General features: G+C 47.9%; 6 protein-coding genes across 6 annotated transcripts; 4 read left to right on the top strand and 2 right to left on the bottom strand.

Moving 5' to 3' along the window:
- Positions 1-1238: 1238 nt before the first annotated feature.
- GMORB2_3237 (uncharacterized protein) lies at positions 1239-2701 on the top strand (the record flags this gene model as incomplete). The annotated part of the gene is given in 2 exon segments (XM_035465213.1): positions 1239-1246; positions 1255-2701. Coding segments are annotated over 2 exon segments (1455 nt in total).
- A 378-nt stretch (positions 2702-3079) lies between these two features.
- Positions 3080-3636, bottom strand: GMORB2_3236 (Fungal protein of unknown function (DUF1748); the record flags this gene model as incomplete). Its single annotated transcript, XM_035465212.1, has 4 exons — positions 3080-3218; positions 3301-3343; positions 3414-3489; positions 3631-3636. The coding sequence occupies 4 exons, from the start codon at positions 3634-3636 to the stop codon at positions 3080-3082; spliced, it is 264 nt and encodes an 87-aa protein (XP_035318761.1).
- A 2153-nt stretch (positions 3637-5789) lies between these two features.
- Positions 5790-7532, top strand: GMORB2_3235 (pyruvate kinase; the record flags this gene model as incomplete). The annotated part of the gene is made up of 2 exons (XM_035465211.1): positions 5790-6235; positions 6359-7532. The coding sequence occupies 2 exons, from the start codon at positions 5790-5792 to the stop codon at positions 7530-7532; spliced, it is 1620 nt and encodes a 539-aa protein (XP_035318760.1).
- A 1774-nt stretch (positions 7533-9306) lies between these two features.
- Positions 9307-10398, top strand: GMORB2_3234 (pantetheine-phosphate adenylyltransferase family protein; the record flags this gene model as incomplete). The annotated part of the gene is made up of 1 exon (XM_035465210.1): positions 9307-10398. One exon carries the CDS (start codon positions 9307-9309, stop codon positions 10396-10398), a length of 1092 nt encoding a protein of 363 aa, XP_035318759.1.
- Positions 10399-15771: 5373 nt separating this feature from the next.
- Positions 15772-17440, top strand: GMORB2_3233 (Peroxidase; the record flags this gene model as incomplete). The annotated part of the gene is made up of 2 exons (XM_035465209.1): positions 15772-15913; positions 15975-17440. The coding sequence occupies 2 exons, from the start codon at positions 15772-15774 to the stop codon at positions 17438-17440; spliced, it is 1608 nt and encodes a 535-aa protein (XP_035318758.1).
- A 717-nt stretch (positions 17441-18157) lies between these two features.
- GMORB2_3232 (uncharacterized protein) lies at positions 18158-18277 on the bottom strand (the record flags this gene model as incomplete). Its single annotated transcript, XM_035465208.1, has 1 exon — positions 18158-18277. One exon carries the CDS (start codon positions 18275-18277, stop codon positions 18158-18160), a length of 120 nt encoding a protein of 39 aa, XP_035318757.1.
- Between the last annotated feature and the right edge of the window lie 2570 nt (positions 18278-20847).

Below are 20847 nucleotides of genomic sequence, written 5' to 3'. Positions count from 1 at the left end.
AGTATTAAAATTAAAGTATCGATTCTTAATAATCCTAGTAGATAGTAAGAAAAGTGGGCTAGACTAGAGGCTTTTAAATAGGAACTTTATATAGCCGTCGCTCGAGAGGTATATAATTTCTTAGCAAACTATACCTGTTCGAGGGCGCTCAAACCTGTCGCCTCTAGCGTGTGACGTTAGGGTCAACTCTAGGCTATAGGGTAGATAGAGTTAATATCGTTTTATATTAGCGAGATAGTTAGGATATCGTACTGAGTAATAGGCAGTTATAGTCGTAGGTGCTACTACTAAAAGGAACTAGGGTTTTAAAAGAAGCGTTAATTATATTATTAATAGCTAGGTAAAGAGTGACTAGACTATAGAAAATAAGGTTAACTATATACTAGGCGATTGTAGAGTAGTTATATTAATCGGTTATAGCGATTAATGCGATTTAATAGAAATCGTAGTAATCGCCCTTAAGGTAATTCGTAGTGATTCTTACTAAATCGGTATAATCGCGTGTAAGTGAGTGTGTTGATGAGTAAGGAAAAAATGTAGGGCGCACGTGAAGGTCGCATAACGGGCCGTAACATAGCGCCTAGAAAGGGTCCCTAGGCAGCGTTATACACCTACGTTGGGATTTCCACACGTAAGAAAATGTAAACCACTCGGTGGGCTTCGTAGGTTTCCTTTTCTAAACAGTCCCACTACTCTATATCCACGGCCTGCTCACAACCGCGTCTCCATTTGGCGAGCACATATGAGTAGTCAATAGTGGTCCTCCAACTCAAATCAGAAGCTCCCAACAATGACGTCGTCGCTGCCCCAGACCGACCGCACGCGACAACGCTCGTCAGCCTGGTTTACCCAGCAACATTCAACCGAACACGACATGCACGAACTCAATCCTTGGCCCGACAATAATGATAACGACAGCGAGACTCGCCTCCCCTTTGAAAGGCGGCCCACCTTGCATTTAAGCAAGTCATCCAAGCCTCCACCACTGCTGCCTCGATCGCCTTCCTTAGATGCCAGACTAGCCAAGTCTGGGGAACCCAACGGCTTGTATGGCTCGCCTCCTCGCTCACGAACCAGACCGCTGTTTGCCGGGCCACCTCCACCCATTACGTCCTCGGTCATGATGCCCAAGACTTCCACTGCAGACAGGCAACATTTGGCTGATCGAGATAACACTGGAGGGCAATATAAGACTAGGCAAGAAAGCATTCGGAGTCTATTGTTTGACCACGAACAAGATGCACGAGTACGAAGCCAACCCGACTCGATATGGCGTGGGATACGCAGGCGGGAAAAGGCGCTGGAGAAGGAAGCCCAGGAGCTGCTGGACCTGCAAGCTAATGGGCTCATTGCCGGCAGCCCAGGCGTTGCCACGCCCGAGACAAACCTGGATGAACACAGCGATACGGGTAATAGCACACCTACGGGAACTTTTTACTCCAGTGCCACGTCAAAATCACGAATGGTCAACTCACTTCATATGCCGGCACGATCAACACCTGAAGGCAATGTCATACCCGTACGGCAGCCTAAATCATCTCGGCCCCAGGGCCTACGCTCAGCGCGGACAGGTCTGCGGAGGACCATGTCGGCTCTCGCACAGCTCAAGGTTGAAGAAAGCACCCGCATCGAGGATGCCCTTACGGAGCGCAGGAGAGCCCTGAACCAGGTTAATAAGCTGATTTTGCGGCGAGAAAGCGTGTCAGCCGAGCTACGCATCCTGGAGGAGGACGAGGAGGAGCCACTCGGGCAAGAAATGCGTGATCTCGGTGCCAAATACGACTCGGTGACCCAGGAGATACGCAAGCTAGAAGAAAAACTAGTTGGGATGCGAAACCAGCGCCGATGGCTGCGAGGCCGGATGGAAGACGTCAAGAACAGGCGAGAAGCTGGTCTGAGCGGATATCGCGGGGCACTAAACGATGTCGACTCAGAGGTCACGGCCATTGTGACTCGGCCGCCTGTACAGCCGCTGGATCTCGAGGTCATGGGTCAAGAGGCCCGCAGCGTGGCTGCATCAGCTGGCGGGATGGAGTTCTTGCAGATGATACCAGAACGACGTACAGTCGAGATGGCTAAGGCCTGGTGGGAGAGCGAGATTATGGTGCTGGAACGGCAAAGATCACAGGCCGATGCAGACCGCCAGGCGTTGGAGGATGGCGGCGCCGTATGGGCAGAGGTGACGCAGCTCGTATCAGACTACGAATCTCGGCTGCGACAGCTAATGAAAGTCGAACAATCTCCTGACAAAGGCAAAGGTAAAGAGAAGACGCCATCACAAGAAGTAATACGCCAACAGCTGCCGGAGATGCACAAAATTATCAAGAGCCTGGAGCAACATCAGCAGGTTGTCCAGGAGAGGGGCTGGAACCTGTTGATATGCGCTATCGGGGCGGAGCTCGAGGCGTTTACCAAGGCGCAGGAGATGCTTGAGGGTCTCCTCACAAACGAGTACGGTGGCCTAAAGGATGCTGAACAAACAAACGGAGAAGGGGCTGGTGATGGGAACAGGGACAGTCACGATGAGAGCAGCGACAATGAAGTGCCGGCTGATTTACTTGTGTCACGAGCAGCCGATAATGTGGGCAGCACAGCACTGTCTGTGGCGAGTCCCCAAACTGGGCTTGAGCTGAAGAGGACAGAGAGCGCGGATGATGTGCCGGTCGAATTTTTGGCCGAGCACAGAGAGAAGATGGACTAATGGGACTCATGGACTTGCTGGGGGTTTGCACATTTTGTGATACCGGAAATTCTAGGACAGATTGGCGATGCGTACAGGCGAATATACTGAACACTAGCGATCATTTTCAAATGAATGATAGGAACGGAGAGACACACAGGATGTGACATGACTTGGTACGTACTGAACGCCTGAAGCAAAAGATGTAGACTTGGACACATAAAAAGAACCCAGACCTAAGGTGCAAAACAAGAAAAATGTTGTCAAAAAAGATGGAGCTGAGTGCTGAACCTTAGCCTCATGGGAGCGAGTTAAGGGGGGTGAGAAAACAGAAATAAAAGCAAGTCCCGGATAGACTGGGGGGTAGGTATGACATGGAACCAGACGGGGACCGGTTTTTTATCGAGTTCGCTCAAAGAAGCTGCTGGAGCCAGCAATAGCGACGGACTGATCCATGACCCATTCACCAACGCCGAGGTACTTGTCAATCCACCCGTTGACTTCCTTGTTGTCTCCGGAGACCTTCTCCGTCTTGACACTATGGGGGTGTCAGATATGCGATTCGTTCGAGCAATGTGCTGTTGGTTTTGGTCCGACGAGACAAAAGGGAGGGAACTCACGTCAACCCGGTCGAGCGCTTCATTCCAGCGAGGAAAGCCGAGACTATTGAATCAGTTAGAAAATGTTTGGATTTGGATCCAGACAGGGGACGAGGAACGTTGGTAGAGCGTACAGAGAACGGCGTCAAAGGCGTAATGGGTTAAGCGTCCAACCTTTGACCACAGGCCCAGAGTCAGCAGGTCGAGGAGCTGCGAGGATGAGAAAAACCTTAGAGAATAGCCAAGAGGCGAGGGGAGATTTGCGTGTGTTCAAACGACTAAGCAACCAAGCATCATCGCGTCATGACGTCGCTTTGCAATGTCTCAAGAGGCTGGCTGAACTGGACGTACCACCATATTTACAAAAGACAGCGTATTCGACGCTTTGTTCGTATGTATATATTGTATTAATCAAGGATGAAGGTTCGACTTGCGTGTGGTATCCGGTGTCGGAATCAGGGTCGGAGTCGTGTGTATGGGAAATGGCGGTAGTGCAACTGAAGTCATGTGGTTTCGTTGAAGTGTGTCAGTCATGCATACCATGCACGTGATCCCATTCCGTCTATCACATGTTCTTATCCGACTTATCGATAATATCAGGGTCTTCTCTCCTCCTTCCAAACCAGGGAGCAGAGCCGCATGCATGAATAGGCAGGCCATGGCTCATGAGGAATTTATTCTTATAACTTTAGTACATAGATTTCATGTTCAATTAGCAACCGACCACGGACTAATAATGCGAGTACGCTATACGATGCCATCGCTAACCTAGGTTGACCGAACGACCTAATACGACTTCACGTACGAATAATAGCATAATTAATAGGGAAAAAGACTATATGAAAGAAGATATATCATAATCAATAAAACGAGACGAAAAGCACATATTCGGGTATCAGGCACATACACCTCGAAGGGTGTCATACCACGGAAAGAGATAAGGGTCACGTATGGTCATACGATAACCGTGCTTGGATCAGCTGGGTTCCGGTGTACAGTTTAGATGAAAATTGACGTTGCCGCCTCTGAAAACATCAAGAGTGATATTGTGTCGGGATAGAAGATACAATGTACGACGCACATTGTAAGTAGCAAAAAAAAAAAAGAATAGAAACCTCCCCCTCTCTTTTTTTGGTATGCCGATGTAAAAGTGGTTCAGATATCAATGACCTGCACAATATGTGGGGGATTCGTAATACGTGCTTGAAACATGGACGTAGGCGCCTTTTTGTTGAGCCGGCCTCGCGGGTTTAAAAGAAAATGGAAAAAGGAAAAACGCCTCTGGCTCTGTTCTGTAACATGGAATGGCGGCGCTACTCGCCGTCGTGGTGGAGGGGGGAGAAGTGAGAGGGAAGGAGTATAATGGTTAGTGGTTAGGTCTGTAGCATTGGTAGACAAGCAGGGGTCCTTCCTAAATTCTCTTCTTTCCATTCTTTCCCCCTCCATAACAGAGGGGCGATGTTGTTAATTAGGCCGAGACCAGTTGCATTTTTTTCTGTCTCCCGCCTCAAGCACGACGTATATTATTCTTGGTACTAATAGTCTCGTTTGCCAGCAAATGCCTCAAACGCTAGACTCGGCGAGTTGCTGCCTGCCCTGGGTCACGGCGCGAATACAGAGGGGTGAGGGGCGGATTTGACCGGAGGGCCATTGTTGGGTGGTGCATTAACTGCTAATAAAGCGCTGTTTTCCCCCCTATTATACTTTCTTTTCTCTCTCATCTACATCTGCTGATGGGATGCGCGTCTCTCTTTACCCCTCCGGGTTGCACGGCTTTAAACAATGGGGGTTGTCTGCATGTTGCCCAGCTGTTTCAAGGAGGCACAGGACTGGGGGGGGGGGGAGTATGATCATTCATCATTTCATGACATGACAAGGGACCATATTATTGAGTCCTAGCACACCCCTCACCCCTCCCTCGCCTAAAAAAAGCCGTCACCGCTAGGGTTTCCGGGGCAAAGAGGCAGAGTCAAGGTGTCTGTGTCCGTAATGACTTTAGATGAATGGAATATAATATCAGGCGAATAATCCCTTTGTCAATACTATTCGTAGCAGCCAACATCATTTTCACCTACGTCTGTTCTCTTCTTTCTACCCAAGTAATATTCAGCATGCGCCCATAATCCTAAAATCAACGTTGTCTGGTTAATATAATTAATACTGTAGCCGTCTTAGAACTTAGTGGTGCGATGGTGGTAGTGGGGTGAGAACGTGAGGAAAAAATGCGAGAAGCTTTGGTGGGGGGTTCATTTTCTGTTCTTTGCCTCCCCCTCTATTTGCAATGGTACGTAGCAGTAGAAACCACCACCCCACCTCTTGGCTCTTGCCCTTTCCCAACGAGATCCCATATCTTTTGCTCATTCTATCCCACCACCCACTTTCTCTTCCTTCCTGCTCTTTTTTTCTTCTCCCCTCTTCTTTTTCAATACCCATAATACCTTGCTTCAATCCCCTCTTCCTTCTCCAATAGTATTTTCATCATCTCAACACACGTGGCACACTCATCCACTATGGCGAACCGCAATCGCACCGACAGCATCATGGCTGTAACTGCCAAGGAGCACCTCGAGCTTGGTGGCAAGATCAACTGGCTGGCCTCTCTTGACACCGCCTACACCCCCGAGAGGAATTTCCGCCGCTCCTCCATTATCTGCACCATTGGTCCCAAGACCAACTCGCCCGAGAGTATCAACAAGTTGCGCGCTGCCGGTCTCAATGTTGTCCGCATGAACTTTTCTCACGGCTCGTATGAGTACCACCAGTCTGTCATTGACAACGCCCGCGCCGCCGAGGCCTCGCAGGAGGGCCGTCCCGTTGCCATTGCCCTCGACACCAAGGGCCCTGAGATCCGCACTGGTAACACCAAGAATGATGAGGACCTCCCCATCGCTGCCGGCAAGGTCATCAACATTACCACTGATGAACAGTACGCTACCAGCTGCGACACTGAGAACATGTAAGCCAATAATTCCTGGAACTTCAACAACTCAAGTAGGGACGGGAGAAGAACAAGGAGTGAGAGATGAAAAGAGATGAAACGCAGGTGATCAATGGAAATGATTAACGTATTTGTCACCAGGTACGTCGACTATAAGAACATCACAAGGGTTATCAAGCCCGGCCGTGTCATCTACGTTGACGACGGTGTTCTCGCCTTTGACGTCCTGAGCATCAAGGATGACAAGACTGTCGAGTGCCGCTGCCGCAACAACGGTTTCATCTCGTCGAAGAAGGGTGTCAACTTGCCGGACACGGACGTCGACCTCCCCGCCCTGTCTGAGAAGGACAAGGCTGATCTCCGTTTCGGTGTCAAGAACAACGTCGATATGGTCTTCGCTTCGTTTATCCGCAGCGGCAAGGACATCCGCGATATACGTGACGTTCTCGGCGAGGATGGCAAGGATATTCAGATCATTGCCAAGATTGAGAACCGTCAGGGTCTTAACAACTTCCCCGACATTCTCAATGAGACTGACGGTGTCATGGTTGCCCGTGGTGACCTGGGTATCGAGATTCCCGCCGCCGAGGTGTTTGCTGCCCAGAAGAAGCTGATTGCCATGTGCAACATTGCCGGAAAGCCCGTCATCTGCGCCACCCAGATGCTGGAGTCCATGATCAAGAACCCCCGCCCCACTCGTGCTGAGATTAGTGACGTTGGAAACGCCGTCACCGACGGCGCCGACTGCGTCATGCTTTCGGGTGAGACGGCCAAGGGATCGTACCCCAACGAGGCTGTCCACGAGATGCATGAGGCCTGCCTCAAGGCCGAGAGCTCGATCCCCTACGTCGCCCACTTTGAGGAGATGTGCAGCCTGGTCAAACGTCCTACTAGCACCGTCGAGTCGTGCGCCATGGCTGCTGTCCGCACCTCTCTCGACCTCGGTGCCGGTGGTATCATTGTTCTGTCCACCTCTGGTGTCTCAGCCCGCCTCCTTTCCAAGTACCGCCCCATCTGCCCCATCTTCATGGTGACACGCAACCCCACTGCCTCGCGCTACAGCCACCTGTACCGTGGTGTCTACCCCTTCCTGTTCCCCGAGACCAAGCCCGACTTTAGCAAGGTCAACTGGCAGGAGGACGTCGATAAGCGCATCAAGTGGGCTGTGAACCGTGCCCTCGGCCTTAAGGTCCTCACACCCGGCGACAGCGTCGTCGTTGTCCAGGGCTGGAAGGGCGGTATGGGTAACACCAACACCCTCCGCATCGTCCGTGCCGACCCCGAGCACCTGGGCATTGGCCAGCCTGACAACTAAAAAGCCGTTGGTCTACCATGACAAAAAATACTGCAAGAACAGCCATACTATTAACCCGAAAGTTTTTTTTTTTTTTTTTTTTTTTTGATTTTCATTTGTTTCGTTATCTATTTCCTTTGATGTCATGGATTTTTCTTTAGTTTAGGGCAGGGAGTAATTTGCATGCTTGATGAATGAATAAAAAATAAGCCCCGATAGAATAAACTGCTAGTGCATACAGTGTAAGGACGTTTTAAATTCTTGTTAGGTGTAAAGCGAGAGAAACGAAAACATAGCAAAGAAAAGTATAAAAATGAAGGTTTTTTTATAGTGAGTGTGATAAGAGTGGTTTAAAGAGTCAAAAGTCCCATCCATAAGGGCGTGTACGAACCTTATTCATTTTTAGTATATATTATTAGGTGTGTCCGTGTACACCCCTCCCCCTACAAATCTTTACTTGAAATTCTTCCTTAGATACTTTCTATATCGCAGAGCCAGTCAAAGCAGCGGGATCATGACGCAGGCAATGAAAGCCAAGAGACTATTCCCTCATCCGAATCTAAGGGCGTCATCCTTAGGAAAGACAGCCATAGACAGGATAGTGCTAAAGACGGATCACATCAGTGCGTTAGATGCTAGGGCTGACGCTTTTTATAAGGTACATTTGCAGATTCTTATCTTACGTAAAGATAGGATATATATTTGAAAAAGGGAAAAAAACTCGTCGCACTAAGCTGACCTTTACCCTGTGCTTCGCCACAAACAGTCGGCCGGTTGGGGTGTGGCAGTTAGCAGCCCGTCCCCTCTAGGGTGTTACGGCCCGTTATGCGACCTTCACGTGCACCCTATATTTTCTTTTTACTAACTTATTAATATATTCACTTACACTAACTAACACCCCGATTACTTAATAACTTTAATAATCGCCCTTCGCGATTATCTTAATCACCTAGTAATCGTAATAATCACTATAGACAATTACCTCGTCCCTTTAATAATTACCTAATATATAGTTAACCTTATTCCCTTAATCTAGTCACTCTCTTCCTAGCTATTAATAATAAAGTCAACGCTTCTATTAAAACTAGATCCCTAATACGAGCACCTACGACTATAACTGCCTTATTGCTTAGTTCGATATCTTAACTATCTCGCTAATATAAAACGACATTATCTCTATCTACCCTATAGCTTAGAGTTGACCCTAACGTCACACATAGCAGTTTATCTATAGTGCAGCTATAGAGCTTATTTAATTCAAGAAGGACCTTAGCTACACTAAAGCTACTAAAGAGCTTAATCAAATTTATTATATAGTAAGAAGAAGGTAACTATAATTCGGAGGTATTCTATTAGTTGAGGATAGGCATCTATTAGTAAAAAAGAAAGGAGGATGTTGTATTAGAAAAGGTAAAGAAGTTATTAGAATTAGAAGAGAAAAAGAGGTTATCTCTAGCTAAAAAAAGTCGCTTTCAAAGCTATAAGAAAAGGGTAGAACATTAAGGAATAATAGTAGAAGGCTAGAACAGCTTAATAAAACAGGCTATTCTATACAGTAATTATAGCGCGGATAGGTAGGTTAATAGAATTATAAGAATCTGCTCGCAATGGTGACTAGCACTATTTTTGGTAGTGCGTGTGAAGTTAGCCGAGTGGCCAATAAACTGGGGCGGGGCACGAGTGGTAGTCTCCTAAAGCCCCCTAGCTTCTCACTACCTACAATAGCTCTCAGTCACATATATATATATTACAACAACAACATCAACTTGGACAACATAATATGGCTCCCTTGAAGATGGAAGATACTCTGGTCCTTCTACCTGGCCTCTCTCCACTTTCAACCTCATTGAGCCGTTCATTACTGGATGCGGCGTATCGCGAACCCCTCACTTACGTCATCTCAAAGACCCCCTCGTCATCTAAACTTACCATCGCCTTTGCAGCACCGTTCCAACCTGTCAACTGGCCATTACATCAGTCTCTTCTGGCCGACCTCTACTCTATTGTCGTATCCGTGCAAGCTACTTCGGCGGCTATTGATGTCGACACGACTGTGCTCCTTATAGACTATTCAACTAGCAGCAAGACAACAGGCAACGACACAACGGTTCTGACGATTAGCACATTTGCGTCAAAGCCGACGTTATGGTCCCGCGTCTTTTACGACGGCTCTAAGACGGGGCGTGAGTTGCTGTCATCTTTTGTCGATGGCGGTGCGGTAGTTAAAAAGGATAAGCTTGTTGCGCTTGCCGATCTCACGCTCGCCGAAGAAGGCCGAAGCCAAAACGACGAAGTCACGGAACTGTACAAGACGGTCGTTGTGGCAGGGACATTCGACCATCTCCATATTGGCCACAAGCTTCTGATACAAGCGTCGACACTGCTTCTGTCCCTTCCCCGAGACGCCTCCACCCCAGCTCGTCTCATCATTGGCATATCCGGGGGGTCGCTGCTCACCAGTAAGAAATATGCGTCAGAGATGGAGTCATGGAGGACTCGTACCCAAAAAGTGATCGATTTCCTATCTGCCACCTTTGCATTATCGTCATCGCACCTCAGACAAGAGACGATTGGGGACGACGAAGAGGTCCATGCCTTTTTCTTCGGCGGCCGTCTGATTGTGCGCTGCGTCAAGATTGTCGATGTCTACGGTCCCACAATCACGGAAGAGGATATGGATGCTATTGTCCTGTCGGCAGAGACGCGCAAAGGTGGTGCCATGATCAATGAGAAGCGTGTGGGTAGAGGTTGGCGTAAGCTGCAGGTCCATGAGATTGGCGTCATTCACATCGATGGCCAGGAACTCGAGAGCAACGCGAACGATTTTGCCTCGAAGATAAGCAGCACTGAGATTCGTCGTCGTTTAGCAGAAGCGCACGGGGCGTGATACGCCTCGGCCTTTATTCTATATAGAAGCCACAACGGCTATAGCTTACATTTACTACCGTCCATTTTGCAACACTTTCTTATCTCCGTTACACAGATATATCATTCACTATAAATCTAAAGACAAACTCTTTGCTGGTATCTATTGTTATATAGGAGGCTTGGCGGGTCACCTTGCACATCACCAGCGAAGATCTTTAACTCAATACACCTTTCTCCTAGCACATCTCCCTTTACCGTCACTTTATATGCAGAAGACGCTTATTCGTTCATAATAAAAGTGTTACGACCCGTTATGCGACCTTCACGTGCACCCTATATTTTTCTTTTCTTACTCATTAACACCCTTACTTACACGCGATTATACCGATTTAGTAAGAATTACTATAAATTACCTTAAGGGCGATTACTACGATTCCTATTAAATCGCACTAATCGCCACGACCGATTAACACTACTACTCTATAATCGCCTAGTATATAGTTAACCTTATTTCTATAGCCTAGTCACTCTTTACCTAGCTATTAATATAATAGTTAACGCTTCTATTAGAACTAGTTCCTTAAGAACAAGTACCTACGACTATAACTGCCTTATTGCTTAGTTAGACGCCCTAACGGCCTCGCTAACATAAAACCGACACTTCTCTGACTACCCTATAGCCCAGAGTCGTACCAACCGTCACACTTGCCTATAGGTATACTAGTTTCGTAGGTACGATTCTTAAGGGGGCTCTCTAGGAGGTATATATCCCCTAGATAACTAACGAGAAGGCATATTAAATAATAGTTATATATTCGATAGCCTCGTCCTTAATTCTACTTCCCTTTAGATAGACGTTCTAGAAGGGGGCTAGATTCCCCTTATTTTATTAGCATACTCTAGATACCTCGCTAGTGATTTCGTTAACTCTAGCTTATTATTAAGGGCTTCGCTAACTTCTTCCTCTATCTAGGCCTACTACCTCTCCCTTTATGCTATATTATAGAGGTTAATGCCGTTCCTTATACTCCCTATAGAAATATAGACCCCTCTTCGTACTAGAAAGTTATAGGCCTCCCCTACTATCTTTAGGCTAATAGTGTTATACTTTTTCCTATCTTTTTAGGTAACCTAAAAAAGTAGAGATATCCTTAGTTATTAGATTAAATAAAGATAGTATTAGATCTTATAGCTAAAGAGCGTAATCTAATATATATAAGACCTCTCTTAAGAATGTATTTATATATTTTAGGGGATTAACCGTTTTAGTTAGGGATTAAACTATTTAGATATTAACACGCTTAGTAGCATATATAAGAATACACTACTAACACGCTTATATATATTAAAAGGTAGGTAAGGTGTTATATAGTGTTAAGTTCTTAATTTATTATCTTTAGAGCGATAACCTTAACTATTTTATAGTCGAATCCCGCTTACCTAAGCTATGTATACATCTTCTATAATAGACTTTCACAGCGGAGAAGCGTAACTAGGGACAGTTTTAGTTAAGAAAGAAGAAGAAAAGGGTGTCAAAACATCTAGGAAGAGGCTGCGAGAGGACCTAGACAATCTCTACGCAAAAGATCGATAAATGCGAAATACCTTAAGAGCTTCTAAAATGATTTATACGATTATGTTCCCCTCTTTTGTTCTTAAATATTATCCTCTCCTAACGACTTTCTAGGTTCCTACTACGGAAATGCTAGTTATCCTATATAACAGGGGTGTTTGATCATCTTAAGAAGACCAAGAGTGACTGCTCTCGATAGTGGAGGTGGCGTAGAGACAATAGAGCAGAAACCGCCACGGAGCTATCGCGACTAATTTTGCATACACAGCTTGAGCACTGTCTCTTGGAGATGTTTGTAGGACGACCCTTTATACTGCCGGTAAAGACGACACCGCCAGCCCCTGGTGGGCTATCGGAGGAAGGAGGGGAGTGGCCATGGTTACCCCTGATCCGGGATTGCATAGTGGCAGTCAAGGAAGCGCTGGACATATGCGAGGCGATCCATATAGGAACAATCGGCCTCACTAGGTCGTCTAACATTAAGTACAATGCGTGTCGGGCGTCACTCAGGTCCTACTGGCGTATAGCATCCGGGAACGCATGAGCGCAAAACGCTAAGCGCTCCGCCGTGGGCTCGATGCCATTAGGGCTATGACATGCGCAGGTGAGTCTACGCGGATAGAGGTCTAGCTTATCGAATCACTCGAGGCCGCCCTAGAGCACGTCAACGCATTTCTATCGCTAGCTATAACGCATCCCGCCGATGAAGACCCGGTCACGAGAGACGCTACTATAATTAAGGGCGGATACGAGGGATTCATAAATTGGTGGCGCCACAACCGCGCAGCCGACTCCTCAGACCAAATTACCAGGAACGACCATCATCATCACAATCTCCGTACTACCAACGATAATAGCGATAAGCCTTTCTTCGGGCAGGCCTTCCCGTATCTAGATTAGGTTTCGGCTTTATTTGAGACGGCTTATGGCGATGGCGGCAACACTAGCGGAGGGCTTGTTAACAGCTTGAGCCTTAGGTTGGCCCCCGATCAGTCTTTAGATCAAATGGGTTGAATATTACTATATGGGATATGTACATGAAAATCCCAACATGCGGGCTTGGTTCTCAAACTTTACTGTCTCGCGGAACCTTGTCCCGCATGACCGACCGCCATATAGTCAGCGATAGGTGCTCTCGCGCGCTATTTTACTGCTCTAGGCTGATCTAGTAGGGAAGAGGTGCGGCATGTTCCGCGGCAACCCTACTATCAAAAACCAAGAGAGCGATATGCTTTACGGAGTTGAGTATCTGGGGCATTCCGTGGCCCGTGAACCTAGCGTAAAGGTAGGTACTAGGGCGAGCGGGCATAGAGCTAACGAAGGGGAAGCCGTCGGCGGAATAACCCATAATGCCCGTCTATACCCAGTCCGTATAGAAGTCTAAGTCTTCCCAGCCGATAAAGTAACGTTATATATAACCATTAAGGTAGTGTTGCGCCTTGTCAATGAGTAGCCTATCGTCGGTCACGTTGGACCAGCTGCCGAGATCGTGGAGGTAGTCGCGCCGCCCACTGCCCACGATTATACTGCCGTCGGGTCGCGGCACCAGGTAGTCGTACTCGATATTGTTAATGCATAGTATGTAGCTATTAGTGATAAGCGGGTAGCGCCGCGGAGGGCCCGCGAGTCGCACGTATATACCGCGGACCGGCACGAGCTTGTCCCGTAGCTCTAGTAGGAGTGCATAACTATAGCCGTTTATAGCGTGGATTACAGTCGAGGTCGTAATAGAACCCCGCGTCGTCACGACTTTTGATCTAGCACTATCGTTATATAGTGACATAGAGGTAACGGGTGTCGTTGTCTATAGATTGACATCACAGGAAAGGCAGACCTCTAGTATGTGGCATACGAGATGGTCCACATACGAGTCCCTTCGTACTTCAGGCATGATTTTGCGCCACGCACGCGGGAGATCTTAGCGTGTGTGAGTCGTAGTTACATACATGCATGTGCAGGGACAGTGACTCCATGTCGATCTCCCGCCTCTGCTCCTCACTTACCTGCTCAGCTTCAGGGCTAGCATTGTGCTCAACAACCAGGGCGGTTGATATGCCGGCTGCGACGGTCTATTTTAGCGCTGACTCCACCTTAGAGTTGATTTCATCGCCTAGGCAAACGTCGGTCACTATGGTCTCCTCGAAGTCGCAGTCAATGCCGCACTCGCCCATAAGTTCCTTAAGCTTTTAGACCTGCGGTGCCTCAAAGGTCGCCACATGCTCGGCAACGTTCTTTCCATGAGTCCCAAGCACCTGCACGCAGGTATGGGTCTGGCTTGAGATGGCCTATCGGAAGGGAATGGCCTCGTATTGAAAGGGGACATGGCTGGAAACAGGCGCTTTCGATCAATGACGTGCACTGCTATGGCGGTGGAAAAAAAGAAGAGGCCGTAATGTGCCATGTTGAATCATTGAAACAGCCGATACATGCATGCAAATATCCGTCCACAACTCCGAATAACAATCGTCGCGCTGATGTCATTGGATGATGTTGCTTCTAGCGCGCTTTTCCCGGCCGGGCCGAGGCGGGCCGGTCTATGGGGCCGGTCACGGCGGGGGGTTGCTCCGGCGGGGGGTTGCTCCGGCGGCGGCCGAAACAGGCGGACGCTAAAAATCAAAAGCAGCAGAGGCCAAGCCCCTTGTGAAGAATAATGCAAAAAACTCAAGGAAGGAATACTGATTTCGATAATGAAGAGAAAGAAAACATACAATAGGGGTGTCAATTGATTGTGAAGGCATTATTTTTATGTGTTGTATATGTGTGTATTCTCTATGTCTTCTAATAAGACATTGGTCTATTATCGATGGAGTCTTTCACTGGTACATCTTCTATTAGGCGTCTTACTTCGCGATAAGGTCTGGGTAAGTATTGAAAGAGCCCTCTTGCGCTCACTACTACGATCGCCACACTTTACCCTACACTACGAAAATGAAGTCGGCTTTTAAGCCCCAATGATCTCCACTGGCTAGGACTACGGCAGTTGGTCTTCCCCCGAGTTGGGAGCATGCAAGTACCCGTATATGTATTTTGGATATCAACGGGCCCGTAATCTTTATCCTTCTCCTTGTAAATAGGGACTCTGGGACTTTTGTATATAGTTTATGCGAACTCTACACCATGACCTGCCGAGTAGGGACGAAACATGCATGTTTATGTTTCCGTACCCGTATTCAACGATATGGTAAATTCTAAAATTAGATGCCCGGCGTAAACTGGGGGCCCAGTCCGGGATTTACTCGTATTCGTGCATGGTTGGAAACTGGCAAAAGCATCAGCAATGCGAGGCTCGGCCTTCTCTCTCTTTGTGAGACCCTATACGAGGCGGTGGGCCGGCGGGTATCTCGGCATGTCCGTCAATTCCTATGCCAAGAGCGGCTTTAGTAAAAACACAGCACGAGCCAGCACGAAATACGAGTATTCGTCTGTGAGTATGGACTCCATGATCCACATTACATAACAACCACGAGAGGTAAGTATAAATTACGGACTTCTCCAACATGTCTAACACTATTGGCTGGCTCTTGAATCCCTGGGTCTTGCGTTCTGATATGACAGGGGTAAAACTCATCTCGCGGGGTGGGTATTTTCTAATGCAGTCGCCTTCATTGGCAGCAAGTCACATCCCTGTACAGCCTTACAGGTACGAATTTCTCGTATTTTCCTTTCTTCTTTTCTTGGCACGGTACCAACGGTGAACAACGCGACGTGATGCCAAGTAATAGACTCTTGTCCTCGAACTTAGCACATATACAGGACCGCGCCCGCCAGCGTTTTCCTGATTTCGAGTATAGACTGTAATCCCAGCGCACTCTGTCCACAATGAAGATCTCAACTACGACCGGTCTTGTTGGCCTGGCTCCCTTGGCTGCTGCGTCGCAGCTTGTCTGGCCATCGAAATGGGACGAACTCGAGGATCTCTATACCATGATGAGCGGATACGGCAAACGTGGCTTCGCCGACGGTTAGTGATGAGCATTGGTCAAGTGTTGATCGACTGAAAGACAATGAACTAACCTGCTTAGCCCTTACAACGTGCGAATTTGGAACCTTCATCCCCGGACGTCAAAACTCGGCCGAGTGGATCCGGACAGCTTTCCATGACGCAGTGACGCACAATGTCGAAGCTGGAACCGGAGGGTTGGACGCTTCTATCTATTTCGAACTCGACCGACCTGAGAACCCCGGTAGTGCTTTCAACAATACGTTCGGCTTCTTTAGCGGCTTCCACAATGCCCGCGCTACAGCCTCGGACCTCACAGCCCTGGGCCTAGTTGTCGCGACTGGCGCATGCGAAGGACCCAAGGTTCCCTTCCGAGCCGGCCGCGTCGACGCCTACCAAGAGGGACCTCCAGGCGTGCCGGAGCCATCAACAAACCTGAAAGACACGTTCGCGACATTCACTAAGGCCGGCTTCACTAAGGAGGACATGACCGCCATGGTGGCATGCGGACATGCCATCGGTGGCGTTCATAGTGCCGATTTCCCCGATGTCACCGGGATCAAGGCGGATCCTAATAACGATACAACCGTGCATTTTCAGGAGGACGTTAGTCGTTTCCACAACGGGGTCGTGACAGAGTTCCTGAGCGGAACAACCAAGAACCCCCTAGTCGTCGCATCTAACGATACCCTGAACTCTGATAAGCGCATCTTCGATAACGATCGCGCCACGATGGAGAAGCTGTCTTCTACAGAAGAGTTTAACTCTATGTGTGCCGACGTCTTCGCCCGCATGATCGACACTGTGCCCAGCAGCGTCAAGTTGACTGACGTGATTGACCCTTACGATGTCAAGCCGTACGTCGACGAGTTGTCTCTTGACAGTGAGGGTGAACTTCATTTTACGGGGTCTATTCGTTTCAGCCTTTCGGCGGCCAGCGGCCGAGACGCCAACGATTTATCCGTCGAGCTGGTCTACGCCGATAGAAGCGGCGAGACCAACGCCACTATACCAACGACGCACGCCATGTGGCAGGGGGGTCTCGGTAGCGGCTACTTTGGCAATTTTGTCTCCGTTGAGTTCGACACCACCATTAACGCCGAGAAGGGCATCAGCAACTTTTGGATTAAGGAGACGACTCCGTCCACCAATATCACCAAGACTCATGACAACCAGAACACTGGAGGCTACAAGGTCGACGATACCGTCCTCTATCAACTATCAGAGTCTTGCTTCGAGGTCAACAAGGTCAGTACGGGTGCAGCACCCATAGTGGTCACAGCCATGGTTCGAGACGAACGCGCTTCGGACCCCCTAACATTGGCGGTCACGAAGAAGCTGCCGATCCAAGGAGTCATCGTCCCTAAGCTTCAGGTCGAGACCACCAACTTCGAGCCTACAGGGAAGAAGCTGAATGGATGGACTGCCTTCCAAGCCAATACTACGGTGGCTAGCCAAAACCTAAGGTTTGACATTGCTCTAGGTGGCGAGAAGCCCGCGGGTGTTGAGTTCCAGAACTCGAATCTCATGCCTGAGCAGTGTTCATAGTCTTCATATATAGTAACATTAAAGCCATCGTAATGTTTATATCACTCTATAATATTCTTTTCATTTTAAACTAGAAAGTCATTTGCCTTTCAAGACCGACGCTCTAAGACTTGACCACAAAATACTGCATGTCTCTCATCTCTACTCCCTTCTGGCAATGCAACGTCCATGTCTCAACGTGGTGGTAGGTAGGGGTGGTTTAATGCAAGACAGAATCTCATCTCCTCTCCTCCAGGGAGTGACGTATTAGACGCGACCATATCTGCCCTCCTCTCTCCCGTCTCCTACCCCTAGGCCCAAGCAGCCTCTCTCAATTAAAGCTATAAAGCGGCATGCTAGACCATTTCTCACTTCTGTTATCCGTGGGCCGTGGTCATACGCTCCTTCATATGTCCCCGATCTTCTTAATCCAGGTATCTATACGGTCGGGATAGACAGCGGGTCGGTGTCAGACGGCCGAAGTCGGTTTGGAGGCACTCAAAGGATCTTTCATTGAGAAAACCTATCGGCACGACTATCCTCAACACTCAGACTGTCGCTGTGGACTTGATCATTCTCGCAAACCCAGCCCAGTGAAACCCAGTCCAGTATATCTTTCACTTTCTTGATGCATTCCTGCTTCGGGGTGCTTCTAGTGCTCTCTGCTCATAGCCTTATGTGCCGGAGCCTGTTTGCACCGCCGTTACTGAAAATGTTAAAGATAGACCGGGAGAAGTTCTAGTCGACGGCGCAGTTAATAAGGTTCGTCCGCAGGGGGCCGTAGTTGGCCGGCGGGATGGGGTCGTCGAGATAGGAGGGCGAGGTCACCATTACCAGAGACATCGCCAAGGCTGCCATCAGGGGGTGGTCTCTCGCTTTCTCAATTAAGCCGGATACATATAGGTTCGAGGGCTGGGAGCCCCGCCAGCTCGCGGTAGACGGATACCTCTTCCCGGTTGCCCTGGGTGCAGCTGATCATGATATCAAGCTGCCGCATACGGGTACAAAAGCCGTAGAACTCTCGGACACACTATAGGCTGATGTCTTCTGTCAGCCTATTCCGTCCGAGCGACAGGCCGGGCTTGCCCACTACGGCGCGGAAGGCGTCCTCCTCTAGCGGGACTTGGGGAATCTTCCCTGTGCTCCATTGATAATGGGTGAGGAAGAGACTGCTAAGGGGCACAATGGCTGCGAGAAGAGGACTAAGGTCGCTTCTTTTACTCGACGGTGTCACATTAAGCTCTAGCCTTCTAAGAGAGTGGAAGCCAGGGCCGCCACAAGCCAGTAGGCGCAGCAGGCGTGTCACGGACCGTACCTTCCCTACATAAGGGGAGTACGTACATATATATATTTAGCTAGAGCTACGAGTTAGAGAAGAGAGGAAAAGATTAATATACACCTATATTAACACCCTGCCTATATGCTTTAGTGTTCGTGATTAGTATCGTCTACATTCCCGATCCCCGTCGCGAAGAGACGCTATAAAGCGTGTCGCTTTAGCGTCTATATACTCGATATAAAGACTCTCTAGCTCTCTCTGGCTGCATGACAGTCGGCGAAGAAGGCCCTTAAGTAACGGGCGTTCTATATCTACCCTCGTCCATCAAACCCTTTCTACCTATCTAGCACGTCGGGTTGTGTTCTAAGAGCCCTTCGCACCTTGGCACTATGAACGAGAACTCGTATCGCATAGTGATTGATCTGAGGTTAGGCGCTGTCTGCGAGACCATGTGCATGACGGCGCCTTTGATTGTGAGAGCCTCTTGACGGAGCTACGAAAGGTAGGGTAGATTAAGATAGGAATTTAATATAAGAATCCTCCTTCCTCGAAAGTTCGAGGAAGGAGGAGTAACGATCAATACACATACACACTGCCCTAGTGCCTTCGCTGCTACATAACCGCTACCTCGCTGTTATCTAGCAGACCTTGTCACTTACCCCACACCCTCCTTTTCCCTAGAAGACTCGTTGCCTGACATTAGCCCTCCGCTATATAAGTAACCCGAAAGTTCTATAAAGGAAGTTGGTCATGATGTTACCCCTTCTCTCGATAGTATCCGACTGACTAAACCGTGTTAGATTCTCCTGTCCTCTTAGGTGTTATAGGTGGGTGTCGAGTACGAGGAAGCCCAGGTGAATATGAATGCGGTGATCTTGGACAGCCGCTATAGTGACAGATAAATGAGAAGATAAAGCCCGGTTTGGATAGAGGCTGGCGATTGAAGAACCAGATCTTTAATCTTCTATCCAGAGAGAAACAGAGAGAGGGGAGGGGGGAGGAGGGGTAGAGAAGAGGATATAACCTATAAAATAAAGTCTTACGATGTCGTAGTAGCATGTCACGGTTGAATCCTCCTCGGTTGATCAGCCAACTCAGGTAAGGCTAGCCTTTAGAAAGAAGGATCCTTTCTAGCAGATGTCGACTGATTTATCGATCATTATAATGGGGGTGAAAGAGATGATAGAGTATATCTTTAAGGCTTATATTAAAGGAAAAGAAAACCAAGAAAAGAGAAGAGTTTAAGTCTTAGATCATATAAGTTAATACGCGCACTGCCGGCCTGTTACGACCCGTTATGCGACCCTCACGTGCATCCCTATAGTTTCCTTACTTATCACACGATTACCCGCACTATTAGGAACACTCCCTCTAGATCACTAAGCTTACCACTATCGAAGCCATAATCTTAGTAATATAACTATTACGGATCACTACGCTTACTAAGCTTACTACCGTGATCCCTCTAATCTATATAATTACCGCAGTATATAGTTAACCTAATTCCCTAGCTAGAACACTCTTTCTACCCTAGCTATTAATCATAAAGTCAACGCTTCTATTAAACTAGTTCTTAATATAAACACCTATAACTATAACTGCCTTATTGCTTAGTTCGACACCCTAACGGCCTCGCTAATATGAAGCCGACACTTCTCTAACTACCCTATAGCATAGAGTCGTACCAACCGTCACACGGCCGTAATAGTATAAATGATGTCGATATTGCATCTACTATATAGATGTTAAACGGTTCTAATAGAGTTTACATATCCAAGTGCTTATAGTATCGCTAAACTCCACAGCATCTTAAGCTATTAATATAAGATAATATATAATGCCCATTTGGCATATAGAGGTATTATTACGGCCCGTTATGCGACCTTCACGTGCACCCTACATTTTTCTTACTCATCACTATTATTTCTACTTACACACAATATAAGCGATTACCTTAATCACTTAGCGATCGTAGCGATCACTAACCTAACGATTACCTTAATTACCTAGCGATCGTAATGATTACCTCCCGCGATTATTATATTTATTTATTGATCGCCTAGTATATAGTTAACCTTATTTCTATAGCCTAGTCACTCTTTACCTAGCTATTAATATAATAGTTAACGCTTCTATTAGAACTAGTTCC

This window comes from Geosmithia morbida (genome assembly GCF_012550715.1).
Source record: "Geosmithia morbida isolate 1262 chromosome Unknown scaffold_17, whole genome shotgun sequence".
NCBI classification, from domain to species: Eukaryota; Fungi; Ascomycota; class Sordariomycetes; order Hypocreales; family Bionectriaceae; genus Geosmithia; species Geosmithia morbida.
Note: the sequence above shows the minus strand (reverse complement) of the source record. Positions and strands in the feature narration are given on the sequence as shown.